Genomic DNA, 18,591 nt, shown 5'->3' with positions numbered 1-18,591 from the left:
AGAACAAACAAACAATAAACAACGAAACGAAACAAGCAAATTCTACAAATTTCAAGCAAAACAACACAAGTGTAAATTACTAAACAACAAAACAAAACATTAAGAAGAGACACGTCATTATTGGTTTCTCGGTTTTGCTTCCAGTTTGGTTGCTGTTGACATCTACTAAATCGTGATGGAAGAGACAGTTAGTTGAAATATTCATGATTGACTCGAACGAGCAGAACTACTTAAATGTTTACGACTATGACGCACTGAGGTGTTGAGGTTAATCGTGATTGGAATGTTCTTCAGTTGTATTTTTAATCTAGAGAGTCGAGTTTTACGCCTTTTTAAAAACAATTCCGTATTATGACTGTCTGGGGACATATTGAATGGACTTTTAACATCAGGGGAATCGAACTCTGTTGAACTCGTATAGCAAGCTAGAAAGGCTGAAGTTGGAGAGAGCTAAGAGAATGCAGGCTATTTAAAAATCTATAATATCTAAAATTAACGTACATGTGATAGTGACTTATATTCATGTGTAGAGGTTTAAAAGAATTGGAAAAGAGTTGGCGTATGTAGGCGCATGATGTATCACCTTTTTACTAAAATCTCGAAATATTATTTTTTTTACTCATTCCTCTAGTGGAGGCGCGCATTATGGGTGTGACCTATACTCAAGAAAATACGGTAATCGTATATTGTTAATAAATGATTTCACAGGTTAAACGTTATGATTTGTAGTTGAATCAAGTAAAGTTGAAGATTACAGGCTCTGTAAGATTACAGGCTCTGTACTTTATGAGAAGAGAATAAATGGCTTTGTCTGATGCTGTACCACAGGGCTATCACGAACGTTTTATCTCTTAAGAGACAGTTTGTGATCAGAGAGATGGTGATTAATTTAAAGGAGAACACGTGAATAGAGATGGACGAACATCGAAGTATACAAGAGAGGACGGAGCTGTAGTACACTATACGACTACCACTGGCTAGCTACACAGAGATACTGAGCAAAGAGTTGGTAGAGATTCGCTCTCTGACCAACCTGTGCTACCTCAAACATCGTCTCCCAGTAGGTACCGCCGCCCGCTGTACCCCAGATGTAGTCGGTCTGCTGGACGAGTTCGCTGACGGTTTCGAACGGCAGTTTGTCTTTGTTGACGGTGAGGAAGGCGATGAGGTTGCCACTGTAGGTTGCGGCCATGACGATGGAGAACAGCCACCAGCAACTGACCACTGTTCGTCCGGCCTGCGAGTCCGGCAGGTGCTCGCCTCCTGGAAAAGGAAAAATGGATTCATCGTAAGTTCAGCCGCATTTATCTATCTAGTAGGTTGGTTGGTTTGCTGTTTTAAGCCGCACACAACAATGTTCCAGCTAAATGACGGCGGTCTGTAAATAATCGAGTCTGGACCCGACAATCCAGTGATCAACAGCATGAGCATCGATCTACGCAATTGAGATAAGATGCCATGTGTCAACCAAGACAGCGAGCCTGATCACCCCATGGGCGGATCCAGGAATTTTTGAGGAGGGGGTTCAGGGGTTCGAACCCCTGAACCCCCATTCGCTCACTGCCAACGCAACAAAATATCTTCAATGTGATCTTAAGTCATTTTCAAAAGGGTCCGAACACCCTGAACCCCCTCTGGAACCGCCACTGCACCCTATACCGTTACGACAAGCATGGGTTACTGAAGACCAATTCTAACCCGGATCTTCAAAGGTGGTATTTATCTAGAAATAAATAAAAAACAAATATTTAGTCCGATACCCTACTGCTCTGTAAAACAAGTCTATTTAAAAAACGACATTCTGTACTTGTAAGCCGAGGAATCTCAGCACTTCTGTGAAGAAGTAATTCAAACTAAACTGCAAACTTTTCTGGCCAGTCGATCACTTGATTGTCTGGTTTGTTTTTAAGCCAAGTCAAGCCTATTTATAGACCTCGGGTCGGATACAGATGATACAGAATACATCCAATCGTACAATGAGCGGCTCAACAATTCAGATGAGCCAGGCCGGAGATTTGCTCCCCACCAATCCCTACCCAACCCACTTAAACTTAACTATATGCATACATAATTACAAATATTGCAATATCTTGATCATGATATATTCTTCTTTCAATCATAATGTAGTATACATCCTTTGCCAATCGAACAAATTATACCATTTCTGCGACAGTCTTGTTTTAATTTGATTAATTTGAAAACACCAAGGTTTACATAATAGTTGACAGAACGCAATCGCATATGGTAGTACTGTAAATATCTCATTTTAAGGAGAATTGAGTGAATGGCGGGTGGTACCGACACGGCAGGACATGCTTATCCTTTTCGCGAACACTTGATGTCGTCATTGATGTTCAGCGGTCCATTCGTATAATTTACACAGCGTTTTTACCTTCACACCCAATGGAATCTGTTTCTGAGAAGAGTCAAGGCTTGGTATTCTTTTCCACCGACTTTTTAAATTAACATGGACTGCCATGCGTTAGTAGGTTTGTTTTACGCCGCATTGAACAGTATCCCTGTATCAGAGTATGTCAGCTTAATGTGGAAGTGAAACAAGAAGTGATGTATGTCTGATATTTATACACGTCTCTTTTGTGAAACCAAAGTAACCAGTTATAGTGCTGATCAATCCCAAAAGCTAATTTTGGTTGATCGGCATTCAAACCCGCGATCATAGGTTTCTGGTGCGCCCAAGGGACGCAACTCTGTTGAGCGAATTGCCAACCCTTAGACGCCCGTGGCCACTATAATCGGTAAAGTATAATCAATAATCTAAGGCAACAAATCCATAGCTTCTTTTCAAACGGTACACTTCATAAGATAAATATGACTTTAGCTGTAACACGAAGATAACAAGAGGTTGTTGGCCTGTTGGACTTGAATACATCAAACGATAACGTCTTTGTTATGTGCTGAAACTCATTATGCTGGCGTAAGAAGGAAATTATATGATGGATCACTGGAAGACGGTCATGACGCCATGTTAAAATGATACTCATGGCCTGCTCTACGGTTGATATATTACAGAGGTACAGATAAGCTTCGTATCTGCGTAAATTACGCAAATATTTACGTGAAAACTCATTCTTATTAAGTCTAATGCGTACAAGTACGCTTGACTTTTTGTAAATACTCAATAAGTTTGATCTTACATGCGTACACACAAAAGTGTCGAATCATAGCTTGCGTACTGGTGCATAGATAAAATAACTGAGGTATATTCAGAGGTTCTATTTCAACACATGAACTTGGCAACTTGCAGTCTTTCTTATCGTTTCTCATATTACAGATCCAATATAAATATAACATTTAAACTTTATTATATTTTTACAATTAATTTATGGCAAAAATGGCAAAATACCCAACTGAGATTGAGTGAGGTGGGTACAATCTATTTGGTTACTCAAAGGAAAATTTGGATACCTAATTGAGATGAACACAAGCGAGTACATAACTCAATGACCCAAAAAGTTATCTGTAGCTCTGATATAATTTATTAAAAACACCGGCACACCAAAGTGGCCAGAAGCTTTTCAATTTCACATAAAACGGTCTTTAAAAGACAGCGAACAAATGCGCCATACTTTAGTGACATGTGGAATGGAGCATGTATACTGTCATACATAAGAAAGTATCCACCTGAAAATTGGATTTGATCAATCAATTACAAACGTAACCAAACAGTCGACTGAAGCGAGCATGACATCCATATGAGCACCACTATTGAATAACCATCTGTTTTTTGTTTCCTTTCTAGGTACTATCAGACACAGTCGTATGATTTCTTTTGCCCGCAAATTCTGTGGCAGTTTATCTGTTGAATCAGTTATCTGTTCAACTAAAATTGTGACCTCATGCAACAGAATACCTAAAGCTGCAAACAGGTGTTGTTTGTTTGTTTGTTTGTTGTTTAAAGCCGCACTTAGCAATATTGCAGCTATATGACGGCGGTCTGTAAATAATCGAGTCTGGACCAGACAATCCAGTGATCATCATCACGAGCATCGATCTACACAATTGGGATACGATTACATGTGTCAACCAACACAGCGAGCTTGACCACCCGATCCCGTTAGTCGCCTCTTACGAGAAGCATGGGTTACTGAAGACCAATTCTAACCCGGATCTTCACGGGTTTAGAAGTTGAGAAGTACAATATAGCTATAGGCAAGCGTAAACAATGTCATTCCTGCTTGACAACAAACAGACAACGTAACATAAAAGAAGTTGTTACCCAGAAAGTTTGTCTGTATTATTGACAATCTCTACAAAATCAAAGATGTGATTGCGTTGTTGATTTCTTTCACTATTTCTATTACGTAACATTTGATTGCCAATTCCTCATACCTACATGAAACTTGACTACATAATGATTTATTGTACCTTTGGAAGTCACGGAACTATTTTTCTATTTAAATTCTAACCCGGTGTAGTCAGGTAGCTTAATTGGTAATTGGATGAAGGCATAACCTGCAGATTACTTACCCTGGGTAAGCAGCGCTCCGTACATGTACCAGAACGCATCCCCAAACATTGACTTCTCTTTTCTCTTGCCCTCATAGTACGGATTCCAGCGTTCTACTAGGAAGTAGAATGTCGTGACGCCCAACAGTGATATGAAGATGCACATTAGAACTTGCCACTTGAAGGGGTCGATTAACGTCCGCCATTTAGTCCTGTTGGGGTCTGGCTTCTTGATGAGGATCGTTGTGTACTCGTAATAATAGGGGAAAATAAAATCCACAACTTTTTCCCTGTCTGGCTCGATGGATATTGGTGCCACCACCATGTCTACTTCCTGCAATAGAGTACAATGATATACACAGGTCAGATGTTTGACAGTACTTGTGGTGAACCTACTGTACAGATCATCTCATTTCAAAGCTAATCTATATGTAGAACTGTGCAAAAGAATTGATTTTATATATAATACCATCCCTGTTTTTCCTACCATCCATTATTGTCTACATTTCTTGCCTCCAAGGGGCGGTGGGGTAGTCTAGTAGTTAAAGCGTTGGCTAGTCACGCCGAAGACCCGGGTTCGAATCCCCACATGGGTACAATGAGTGAAGCCCATTTCTGGTGTCCCCCGCCGTGATATTGCTGGAATATTGCTAAAAGCGGCGTAAGACCAAACTCAGTCAGTCAGTCTTGCCTCCAAGTCCCTCAGGTCCTGTCCTTCCTTCCAGTGCTCTTCCCCTTCTTCACACAAGTTTCTTCCAAATTACCTCTTCCCCCTCTTGCTACTATTCCCTCTTAGCATCCATACCCTTCCTGCCCATATTCCTACAGTTTCCCCCTCCCGCCTCCCTCTTTTCTAACAGGTTCCCTTCCAAATTCCCTCTTTCCCATCTTGCCAGCTAACAATTTCACGTTGTCGCAAAGTTATGCTTTCGTTGTTACGTTATTCTATGGACTCCCATTTACTTTGTCACAACGTTGTGGCCTGACGTTGTGATACGTCATTTTGACTTCGCCACAAAGTTAAAGTTGTTTGATGTTAATGTATTTTACGTTGTCTCAACTTTCTATTTAACGTTAATATTAATGGTTGAATAGTCCCCCCAGTAGTCAACAGTACATGTGAAGCAAAGCAGAAATTCACTTAATGTTTATTCGTCAATTTGCATGTAGTTTGGGTCCTGTGTATTCTGTAGCTGAATAGTGAAGAAAGAATCTCAAAGTGAAACGTTTTTCAGAAATCTCTATCGTGACACTAAGTTATATGAACATTGTCATGACGTTGTGAGAAGCCAAACGCTAAACGTTTCTTCGCAACGTTGTTACTACGTTGTGACATAGCGTTATAAAATGACGTAATACTAACGTTGTTACTACGTTGTGACATAGCGTTATAAAATGACGTAATACTAACGTTGTGACAACGTTGTGACATAGCGTTATAAAATGACGTAATACTAACGTTACTACGTTGTGACATAGCGTTATAAAATGACGTAATACTAACGTTGTGACAACGTTGTGTCATGACGTTACCAATCTACAACCTTCCCACAACGTTGAGAAAACGTTGTGTGTATGCTGGGTTCCTACTATTCCTCATAGTCTCCCTACCCTCTCCCCATCCTTCATGTCTCTAATCCCCCAACCCACCTCTCGCTCCAGTTGTCCGATGAGTCCGTTGAAGCTGCCATTCACGAGGGCTCCCCAACCCTTGTCCTCCGGCATTGTGAGGTTGTAACTGTCAACATACACAGATCAAGTAAGCTACAACCATAGACGAGAACCAAATCACTGACGTGTACACACGAATTAAAAGCTATTTTGTCATAAAGGTATCTGTGCACCGTTTCTGAAAACCAAGATGAATGCTACAAATAATGCTTAGTTTTCTTTTAATTGATAGATATCTTGAACACTGAAAAATGGCTTCTTGGGATCGACAGAAGAGAAAAAAGAGTTGTCATCAATTACATCACATAAGCTGAAATTACATCTGCTGATGGGTTATCAGAATTCCCGCGAGGGAACCATACGTCTATGAAAGTACATAAGATCATCCCCCGAGTCTGGCAACAAATTCCAAATACCAATTGTTTCAGCTTTTGTCGTCTCTAACATACATTTTCAGCTCACATGCATGTGGGGGTTTGACCGCCTCCGTGGTGAAGTGGTTAGAGCGTCCGCCCGGAGAGCGGAAGGTCGCGGGTTCGATCCCCGACCGCGTCATACCAAAAGACGTTAACATATTGTACTTGTTGGTCCCTGCCTGGCGCTCGGCATTAATGGGTACAACAAGGACTGGTCGGCTCGGAGTCAGTATAATGTGTCTGAGTGGGGTATTCATGCTTCACTGCGGCATGGTATCTCAGTGGGCTAGCACTATAAAACCAGCTTCAGTCTGGGCTAGTACAAGCAGCCGCACATACACATACACACGCATGCACGTCGTCATATGAGCGAAATATTCTCAAGCACGACGTTAAACCCAATTTCACCTCAGCTCACGTGCATGTGGGACTCACTATTACTCATCCGAACACAGAAGCATTGATCAGCGTTGTGGGGCCATTGATAACTACTTATTCTACTGTGCCAGTGGTGTGAAATAATCAACCATAAAGATCGCATCGTGCGTATTTTCATCTCACGTGTGTGAGTGAATTGGGGTTTATGCCGCTTTCCGCAATATTCCAGCGGTTTGGGACACCAGAAATGGGTCTCACTTATTGCATCCATGAGGGAGTCGAACCTAATACTCGGCGTTACGAACGAACGCTGTAACCAGTAGCCCACCACCCCATCTTACCTGAAGTTGAGAGACGAAGCCAACTCTTTCAACAGGTCCATACAGAAGCCCTCAAACGGCTCCGTTTTGTTGACGGTCTTGATCACAAACGGTTCCCACTAGAACATAGAAGGAACATTTTCACGGGTGTATAATTTCCACCTCATGGTAAGATACATCCATTATATCACAGTTAACACTCATTCCTTCATGGTTAACACTTAGAGTATCAAAGTGAACATTCCTCGCACCGTATATAGTATATTGGCACCAACAACCTTGTGTCTGGACACGAGCTCTGAGATCTGTGGAGACTTACTACCTTTCATCGGGAGCGACTGACTGACTGAGTTTAGTTTTACGCCGCTTTTAGCAATATTCCAGCAATATCATGGCGGGGGACACAAGAAATGGGCTTAACACATTGTGCCCATGTGGGGAATCGAACCCGGGTCTTCGGCGTAACGAGCGAACGCTTTAACCACTAGGCTACCCCACCGCCTCTCATTTTATGTCTTGTAATGATTGCAATTACATTATATATGACGCGAAACTCTCCAATGTTTGGACACCTTCTATCGTATGTTTGGAGTGACACTATCCAATGTTTGGACACCTTCTATCTTATGTTTGGGGCGACACTATCCAATGTTTGGACACCTATCTTATGTTTGGGGCGACACTATCCAATGTTTGGACACCTTCTATCTTATGTTTGGGGCGACACTATCCAATGTTTGGACACCTATCTTATGTTTGGGGCGACACACCTATCTTAATGTTTGGACACCTTCTATCTTATGTTTGGGGCGACACTATCCAATGTTTGGACACCTTCTATCTTATGTTTGGGGCGACACTATCCAATGTTTGGACACCTATCTTATGTTTGGGGCGACACTATCCAATGTTTGGACACCTTCTATCTTATGTTTGGGGCGACACTATCCAATGTTTGGACACCTTCTATCTTATGTTTGGGGCGACACTATCCAATGTTTGGACACCTATCTTATGTTTGGGGCGACACTATCCAATGTTTGGACACCTTCTATCTTATGTTTGGGGCGACACTATCCAATGTTTGGACACCCATCTTATGTTTGGGGCGACACTATCCAATGTTTTGACACCTATCTTATGTTTGGGGCGACACTCTCCAATGTTTGGACACCTTCTATCTTATGTTTGGGGACGACACTATCTTATGTTTGGGGCGACACCTTCTATCTTATGTTTGGGGCGACACTATCCAATGTTTGGACACCTTCTATCTTATGTTTGGGGCGACGCTATCCAATGTTTGGACACCTTCTATCTTATGTTTGGGGCGACACTATCCAATGTTTGGACACCTTCTATCTTATGTTTGGGGCGACACTATCCAATGTTTGGACACCTTCTATCTTATGTTTGGGGCGACACTATCCAATGTTTGGACACCTTCTATCTTATGTTTGGGGCGACACTATCCAATGTTTGGACACCTATCTTATGTTTGGGGCGACACTATCCAATGTTTGGACACCTTCTATCTTATGTTTGGGGCGACACTATCCAATGTTTGGACACCTATCTTATGTTTGGGGCGACACTATCCAATGTTTGGACACCTATCTTATGTTTGGGGCGACACTATCCAATGTTTGGACACGTTCTATCTTATGTTTGGGGCGACACTATCCAATGTTTGGACACCAACTTCATCCAGATCAACACTATATTATATCAAATACGCTAAGGTGGACGCCCGCCACTCGACACAATATAATGAACCCCAACCTCGTAATAGTGGACATCCACGTTACAAAAACAATAATCCAAAAACATGAACCTAATTATAACGGACACTGATTACAATTTCAATCACAGCTGACAAATCACGTTACAGTGGGTACCCACCAAACAATACAGAATACGCTTTTAGTGAGCATATTTGAAATGAATGTAACAAATCACGTTACAGTGGGTACCCACCAAACAATACAGAATACGCTTTTAGTGAGCATATTTGAAATGAATGTAACAAATCAGCACTACTGACTGCATGATGGTAAATATTTCTTAGTGGGCCTCCTTTTAAGTTATTCGGACTATCAGCCAAAGTATACTGGAAGGTCAACGACTGATGTGGACAACAATCTCAGTATTAAGGGCACCTACCCAAGTATCTAGGACGGATACCATAATATCAAGGACACCAGCCACAACATTATTATTATCGTAATATATATAGCGCCGAGTTCTAGCTTGGCTGCTCACAGGAGCTTTGTTTTTCCCTCGATCATAGAATGTCAGTCTCAACGGCACTTCGTATTATAAATCTCAACTACCTTGGGAGCAGACAACTCTTGCAGCCACTAGTTAATGTGGGTTTCCCGTCCTTGCAAGGTACCCATTCACAGCTGGGTGGACTGGGACACATAGTCACAGTACTTTGTCCAAGTTTACTACACGTTGCTGTTCCCGCAACTAGGTGTTTGCATGTATTCATGTGGCCACCATCTTGTCATATACCAACGGATTCGTGGGTTCTTTTATGTGCACAGGGTTGTGTACTGTACACTAGGGGTTGTGACAACACTGAAAGAGTCTGCATACAAAGTTGACTCCAAGGCTTTTACACCCGGTCACAGGTGGGCACGATCCCGGCACCTCAAGCTCGCTGGACCACTAGCCTGGCGCCTTCGACAGCTCGCCCACCACGCCCCAGTATCGAATTCAGCTACTCCTGTATAACGGACACCTACTGCAATATCAAGGACACCGACTCCTGTATCAAAGACCCTTACCACAATATCGAGGACACTGACCCCTATATTTTTGACATCTAAGACCGTATCCATGAGAACTGACAACTGGCACAGTGTCGAGACCACCTGAGATCTAATACAATAATTTGAATATCTACCATAGTACCGAGGACACCTACCGCATTATCTAGAACACCTACCACAGTATGTAGTACACCTACCCTGTTTCTAGGTGACTTACCTGTGCATCTAGGACACCTGGGTCCTGCTCCACAGAGCGTTCGTAGCGCTACGACATTCGTAAGCCTATGATAAACTATAGAGTTACGACAGGTCGTAACGTTAAGAACGCTTTGTTGATCGGGACCCTGCTCCAGTACCTAGGACACCTATCACAGTATCGAGGACACCTACCCCTGCTTCTTTTACACCTACCAGCGTATTGAGGACACCTGTACTGTATCTACTAAACCTACCACAGTGTTGATGACACCTACTCCTGCTTCTATTACACCTAACACAGTATCCAAGGCACCTGCCCCGCAATCAAGGACTCCTACCACAGTGCCAAGGAAACCATCTAAAACGGTGTCGAGGACTCACATCACATTTTACTTACGACAGTGAGCACTCACCACGTTCGTTGAAACGTTGAATAACCTATTGTTGAAGCCAAAGTTGGTGTTTGGAAAGATCTCCACGGCGCTGAACATGTTCAGGTGTCCCGTCCTGTTCACATAGCCTACGGAACTGAGACGTCTGACCCCGCCGGGCTTCCATAGTAACGTGGAGATATCACTACGCCAGCAATGAGCTTGGGATTCCAGCAACTGCAACAGACAGCACCATTCACTGGTCATTGTTGCGTTCATAATATACTCTGGAATAATTGAACGTCATTTGTTTGTTTGTTTATTGTTGAACGCCGCACAAGTAATTGTGTATTGTAGTTAATGTAATCGTATTGTCATGGAAACAACGTTGGCCTTCACCTCAGATAACCAGAATTATCAGTTTCCTGCTATGTTGGTTGGTTGGTTGCTGTTTAACGCCGCACTGAAATGTTTAATGCATAATTCCTTTAGCCTGGCGGTTTATAATCAAACATACAAAATGCATACAAAATATCTTAAAATACAAACTGCATATGCCCCTATATATATACTATAGGCCAAAATATTCTCGAAATGTGTGAAACTGTGCCTTTAAGGTCAAAACAAAACCTCCTGACATACTTTATCAAAATATCTTGCCTTTTTCATTTCAGTAATGTTTGATGCAAACAGCCTGGCGGTTTATAATTAAACATACAAAATGCATAAAAATATCTTAAAATACAAACTGTATCTGTATTCCGCTTTGTTTGTCGTTGCCATTAATCCTGGATGTGTACATCCCAGGGTAAGATAGTTTGAGCAATAGTAAAGAGCTGTACGATCAGCTGTAGATCAGCTCCGTTGTTAATCAATAGATGTTGATTTCGTAAACACGGTACATATTTACCTGCATGAGACTCGGAGATGAAGGTAAATATGTGATAAAAGTTTCTCATAAGGCGACGTGCTTTATACGTAAGTAATTAGCGGAAACTATAGATGTAACGGCGCCTTAAGAGGGAGGCTAACACAACGTGTTGACCCACTCCACTATCGCACTGCCCCGTTATTAAGAGGAAGCCTGGATAACAAGAGTACTGGGTGGATGTTGGACATGTGTTGACAATAGATTACCGTTACCTGTTTCTGTTGACTCTTGTATTTCTATTGGCACAAGTCGATTGATGTACATAGACCGCGATATTGACATCCTTTAGGCGACAAAAAGTTATTATTTGTACGTGGTGATGATCGTGGTTTAATGTGAGTGAGTTTAGTTTTACGCCGCACTCAGCAGTATTCCAGCTATATGGCGGCGGTCAGTAAATAATCCAGTCAGGACCAACCAATCCAGTGGTCAACCACATGACCATCGATCTACGCAGTTGGATGGTGACATGTGTCAACCGAATAAGCGATCATGACCACCCGACCCCGTTAGTCGCCTCTCACGACACGCAAGGGTTGCTGAAGACGAATTCCGGACCATCACGGGCAGCGTCATTAGTTACAAGCGAAGAGGTTCTAGGGTACATGTACCTGCATATATTTCTAAGCTTTTGTAATCAACTGACCAACCTAAAATTGAAATGCAGAAGACAATATCCACTTGACAGTTGGAATAGACCAAACTATTGCAACCCTATAAAATGTTACTCGGCTTCAAAACGTCCAACAAAGACCCTTCTGACTTCGGGTCCCAAGCATAAGTATGGTTGCCATATACAAAGTATCACCTTCGCGTAAACATTTGTTGTTTGGTTCTTGTTTACTCACAACCAGCATAGTGTATACTTTCTTTTACGCAGCAATATATTGCGTCGTAAGTTTGCGAAGCAGTAAAATAATTTGAAAAAAATATATAGAAATATGCAATACACAATATTCTACAAAAATGTAAAACGAACATTTAATTATCAAAAAGGATGACCGTACCTGAGAAAAAACTTGTCTGCGATTAACTACTAGTTAACAAACGGATCACACATCTTCATGGATCGGTTTTGATAACACACAAAAGGAAAATGTGATACTTAAAGACATATATTAACGTTAAGATTAATATCCACCTTTGCATTCTAATCAATACAAACTGGCTTTGTAAGCGATAATGAAAATATCGATATGTTATACAACCTCGCGTCAATGACAGCAGGCAAAGAACGTTTGGTTGGAACGCCACATGCACTATTCATCTGTGCTATGTATGGAGACTGTTGTACTACATATAGGATTCGTGACGTTGCTGAACACACCTGTGTCATTGCCACATGACCTCACCAATAATTTATCTCAGACACGTCACGGTCCAATAAACGTAGGGTTTTCGCCTCTTAACAATTCATACCAGTTCAATGATGAACTGGGGACAGTCTCCTGAGACGTTAAATGTCTCTGCACGCAATTGTTTCACTCACTAAGGAACCTAGCCTCCATGGATGAAACCTGACCTCAATTCAAGGATGCAATCTTACGTGGGTGGACATATATGGAAATGATTCGTCTAATTTGCTTTTGAACAGTTTAATGTTTCTATGTTGAAAAACTATATGAGACATGTCTAAATGTGCATAATCCGTCTCGTGCCTTTAGCTTTTGTAATATTTATAATTTATAGATCTTAAGCTTAAGACCATGAAATTTAACGATTTTATTTTTACTATGTAAATTATGTTTTTTTAATGTAAATTACAAAATATAGTTTACATAGAAAAAATGCAATCAAAGGCCTGTATACATTTATTATACAAAACGAAAGTTTGTGTACATTCTAACAATACACTGAGAGGAAATATTGATTCATAATCATCTGTCTCAGGAATATCACTATTTATGGAAATTCAAAGTCTGTATGAATAAGACAGGCGCCCAGCATTCGATCGATAGTATACAAATGGTATATACTCTGATGTTAGAAGACACCCGTTAACTGATCGGCCACTGCTTCAGTGGAGCGGTTTCCACTGGTGTGGGTCATCCGTTAATGGGTCCCTTACGGGGTAACAGTATTTCAAGGAGTACTGTAAATATATAAGAAGGTGACTCGATCAATTTCTGCATTTTCATCGATGCCGAATATTTATGTACTCGTTTTCTTTCCTTTCAGACACATTTATATAATTCTTTACGGTCATGCGTTTAGTACACGTGACTAGAAATTAAACGGCTCCTGGTTAAAATAGACGCGAATATCTTGAAAATTGATTATGCGGTGTAAAATAATATTCATTAAAGGTCACATGCAACCAAAAAATCAAACATAATTAAAACACAATTATCACTTATTCATGACATATAATATACATTGCTGGTTATGAAAAAACATATAAACAAAATGATAAGCGTACAATCGCAAATCAAAAGTGCAATATTGTGCACTTGGGTTTACTTCCCAAGAAACGAAGCAGCCGGGATACCGAACCCAGTCAGAGCGGGTGGGTGTGCACTTAAGTGTGACGGCTGGTTCATTTGCAGATGCCCCTCACGGCTCATTGTGTGTGTATATATAGATATGTTGGGTTTTGTAAATATATGCCGAACTCGGGCCATAAATCAATGCATTTTGTTTATGGTGTATAGCCTGATTGGTGTTAAGTTCAAATTGCATGTGGTCAGTGATCGCAGTTGTGTATTGAATATTGTCATTAGCAGACAGGCAGGTAGACACACAGGTGTCAATAAAACAAGACATTGAGTTTTGTCTTTGACAACGACAAATTTATATCACAGTTAGAAATTCTGTCAACGCTAAATAATGACATTGCTTTTAAGTATCGAACTGAGAAAGTGACTCGGTAAGGAGAACGTGTGGTGAAATAGACAAATGTAATTATATAAACAGTTAATTTACTGTCCTAACATATAAAAAGCTCGCGCCTGTGAGATATCAACAAAACATTAGAAAAATAGCTCACACCAAAGCCTTCACCGAGTATTCACCGGACAACCCGCTTCCAAGTTGCGCGAACCTATTTCACTGCGCACGTGCTATGAGCGCAGCCCAGCTGTTGAAACCACTGGAATTCTCCCCAAACGCTGGGGGGAAATTAGTGAATCGTTTGAACTACGATTTCGCGCGGTTTTTTTCATTGCGTTATTTTTCAACTTTATAAGCATTTTTGATGATTTGTTTCGGTAAGTCCATACCGAAAGGTATCAGAATCTGGAAAGTTGTGTTTTACGTTGCATGTAACCTTTACGTCCTGGTTGAAATAGTTTTGTCGTAACGCGATAGGCACCATACTATTGGATATTAAGAAACAACATACCGGGGTTACAATATTTGAGCGTTTTATTGAATAATAATAATTAAAAAAACATACTGAGATACAATATTTGAGTGTTTTATTGAATAATAATAAAAACCATACCGAGATACAATAATTGAGTGTTTTATTGAATAATAAGAAAATAAACTGAGATACAATATTTGAGTGTTTTATTGAATAATAATAAAAACCATACCGAGATACAATAATTGAGTGTTTTATTGAATAATAAGAAAATAAACTGAGATACAATATTTGAGTGTTTTAATGAATAATAATAAAAACCATACCGAGATACAATATTTGAGTGTTTTATTGAATAATAAGAAAATAAACTGAGATACAATAATTGAGTGTTTTATTGAATAATAAGAAAATAAACTGAGATACAATATTTGAGTGTTTTAATGAATAATAATAAAAACCATACCGAGATACAATATTTGAGTGTTTTATTGAATAATAAGAAAATAAACTGAGATACAATAATTGAGTGTTTTATTGAATAATTAAAAAAATAAACTGAGATACAATATTTGAGTGTTTTATTGAATAATAAGAAAATATACTGAGATACAATATTTGAGTTTTTTATTAAATAATAATAAACACCATTCCGAGATAGAATATTTGAGTGTTTTATTTAATAATAATTAACACCATTCCGAGATACAATAAGAAAATATACTGAGATACAATATTTGAGTGTTTTATTGAATAATAATTAAAACCATTTGCACTGCATGAACTTTGTGTTAAGCAGAGAAAACTAATATGTATCGAAACGGTCCAGAAGATCAGTTCTGAAATGTGATTTGTTTATGCTTAATATACAAATGTTTTAGTGAGTGAGTGAGTTGGGTTTTACGCCGCTCGCTTTTAGCAATATTCCAGCAATATCACGGCAGAGGACACCAGAAATAGGCTTCACACATTGTACCCATATGGGGAATCGAACCCGGGTCTTCGGCGTGACGAGCGAACGCTTTAACCACTGGGCTACCCCACCGCCTCTCAAATGTAATGTAAATAAGTACGAATAGTATCGAGATAGTACCATTACTTTGTGGCATAAATTATATTGATATTTCACCTGATCGCGTGTATTGTAAATAAAACCATATCCATGTATACAAGTTTCAAATATGATTATTCCAAAAAATGGTTATTGAACATCACGTTTAGAGTGGATAATGTTTCACGCCGTAGCACTAATTGTTCCGCTGTTCGAGACGATATTTTTATGAAAGAAACAGTTAATGATGTTATTAGTACGGAAGACCTGAAACCGGTGGTTTTGCTCTCTCGCTGTTTACTTACATGAATAGTGGCTTTGATAGTGATAGTGCCACATGAATAGTGGCTTTGATTCTCATAATGAGAACACATTGCACGTGTCGTTGTGGCATGTGCTACAGATGATATGCATGAACGTTCAACACACGTGTTAAAGGATACACGTGATTTGTTGACCGTACACCATGTGGTCTCGTACAACTGCTCCAGTACGTACAGACAAGAGCAAAAGTCTGTTGTACTAAACTATACAACAGGTGATGTCCCAGTCGGAGATAGACTCATTTAATACCATGGCAACGCTCATGAAGTTCACCACACGTGTTCAAAGATACACGTGATTTGTTGACTGTACACATTGTGGTCTCGTACAACTGCTCCAGTACGTACAGACAAGAGCAGAAGTCTGTTGTACTAAACTATACAACAGGCGATGTCCCAGCTGGAGATAGACTCATTAAATACCATGGCAACGCTCATGAAGTATATTCGATGAAGGTCGTATTACAGTGGAGCGTGTCACTGCCAGTTGGATATTGTGATGAATATGTTCGTTACATGACATGAAGGTTTAACCGAGAATTGTTGATTTCAAAAAGCGTTTAGTTCATATATACAGAAACACAATCCCTTATAACACTACCAGTCGTGACAGTTTTGCGGAATGGAATTAATGCGAGAGGCTACATTTAGCGAAAATGTGTCTGGAAAGTTTTGTGATGGCCCCCTGGTGGTCAAAGTTATTATTCCACGTGGCATCTCACAGAATGCTTGGTGCAAAGATTTTTAGCAGAAAATAACATTTCCTGAAAGGGAACGGGCGGTCATGGTCATAAGGGCCCGCAACTCGCTTATATATTCGTTCATTGCTATATCGTTATGAATTCCATCTACAGTCTGTCGACACCAACTTCGTGGTTTTTAACCAACGTCGCACACATTTACGACCTGTATCCTTAAACTCTTTTAAATTTACCTCGAACTGCCACGCAATGAACTGAAATACTTTTCAAAAGAAAAAACACTGCCTTGACCCCACCGTTATTTGAATGTCGCAACGTTAACGCACTTCAGTGTACCGGGTGAATAATGCTTGTCGTGATGAGTGAGTGAGTCGGTTTAACGCCGTTTTCCGCGGTAGCCATGTTATATCACTTTGTGTCTGTTTAAGGTGGGAGTAAACCTCCTGGGATGCTGACGTTATCAACGTTATATAAACCCACGTTGACGGGTATGCTGCTGACAATCCTAAAACCGGATCGAAGTCAACCGAAATTCGAACTCAGAATTTCGGTACTTTTAATTAGACGACAGGGCCATCAGTGTCACCTGATCCTAACATGTACAACGGAATTGACTTCAACACCACACTACAGTCACAGTGGTAGTAGGGTAGCCTTGTGATTGAAGGCCCATTGGTGCAATGTTTGAAGCCCATTTCTATTGTTTGGTGATATTGCTGACATCTTGCTAAAGGTGCCGTAAAACTCAACTTATTCATTCAACCAACTCATTAAACCAAGGTCCGGGTTAGAATCGATCTTCAGCAACCCGTGCGTGTCGTAAGAGCCGACTAACGGGATCTGGTGATCAGGCTCGCTGACCTGGTTAACACATGTCATCGTATCCCAATTGCGTAGATCGATGCTCATGCTGTTGATCGTTGGATTGTCTGTTCCAGATTCGATTATTTACATTCCGCCGCCATATAGCTGGAATACTGCTGAGTGCGGCGTAAAACTAAACTCACTCACATTAAACCACGATCACTACCACGTACAAATATGGACTTTTTGTCGCCTAAAGGATGTCAATATCGCGGTCTATGTACATCAATCGACTTGTGCCAATAGAAATACAAGAGTCAACAGAAACAGGTAACGGTAATCTATTGTCAACACATGTCCAACATCCACCCAGTACTCTTGTTATCCAGGCTTCCTCTTAATAACGGGGCAGTGCGATAGTGGAGTGGGTCAACACGTTGTGTTAGCCTCCCTCTTAAGGCGCCGTTACATCTATAGTTTCCGCTAATTACTTACGTATAAAGCACGTCGCCTTATGAGAAACCTTTATCACATATTTACCTTCATCTCCGAGTCTCATGCAGGTAAATATGTATCGTGTTTACGAAATCAACATCTATTGATTAACAACGGAGCTGATCGTACAGCTCTTTACTAATGCTCTTTTTTATTATTTGCAAACTATCTTACCCTGGGATGTACACATCCAGGATTTAATGGCAACGATAAACAAAGCGGAATACAGATACAGTTTGTATTTTAAGATATTTTTTATGCATTTTGTATGTTTGATTATAAACCGCCAGGCTAAAGGAATTATGCATCAAACATTACATGCTTACTGAAATGAATAAAAAAGGAACGGGTTATTCGATGATAAAGTATGTCAGGAGGTTTTGT

The 18,591-nt window shown here is 40.4% G+C and overlaps 1 protein-coding gene across 2 annotated transcripts in view; it reads right to left on the bottom strand.

The window, feature by feature from the left end:
* LOC124273226 (glutamate receptor-like) overlaps window positions 1-18,591 on the bottom strand; it is a 56,630-nt gene that overhangs the window by 7,002 nt on the left and 31,037 nt on the right. Inside the window, exons 7-11 of one of the 2 annotated variants that reach the window (XM_046708442.1) lie at window positions 10,641-10,835; window positions 7,274-7,371; window positions 6,118-6,205; window positions 4,489-4,801; window positions 1,043-1,263 (exon numbers count right to left, since the gene is read on the bottom strand). In XM_046708442.1, the coding sequence (XP_046564398.1) occupies window positions 1,043-1,263; window positions 4,489-4,801; window positions 6,118-6,205; window positions 7,274-7,371; window positions 10,641-10,835 (915 nt within the window). Of the gene's footprint in view, window positions 1-1,033; window positions 1,264-4,488; window positions 4,802-6,117; window positions 6,206-7,273; window positions 7,372-10,640; window positions 10,836-18,591 lie in introns of both variants that reach the window. The other variant, XM_046708441.1, reaches the window with a different exon arrangement.

This window comes from Haliotis rubra, unplaced genomic scaffold, assembly GCF_003918875.1.
Source record: "Haliotis rubra isolate DU_JTF1 unplaced genomic scaffold, ASM391887v1 Scf178, whole genome shotgun sequence".
Taxonomy (NCBI): domain Eukaryota; kingdom Metazoa; phylum Mollusca; class Gastropoda; order Lepetellida; family Haliotidae; genus Haliotis; species Haliotis rubra.
Note: the sequence above shows the minus strand (reverse complement) of the source record. Positions and strands in the feature narration are given on the sequence as shown.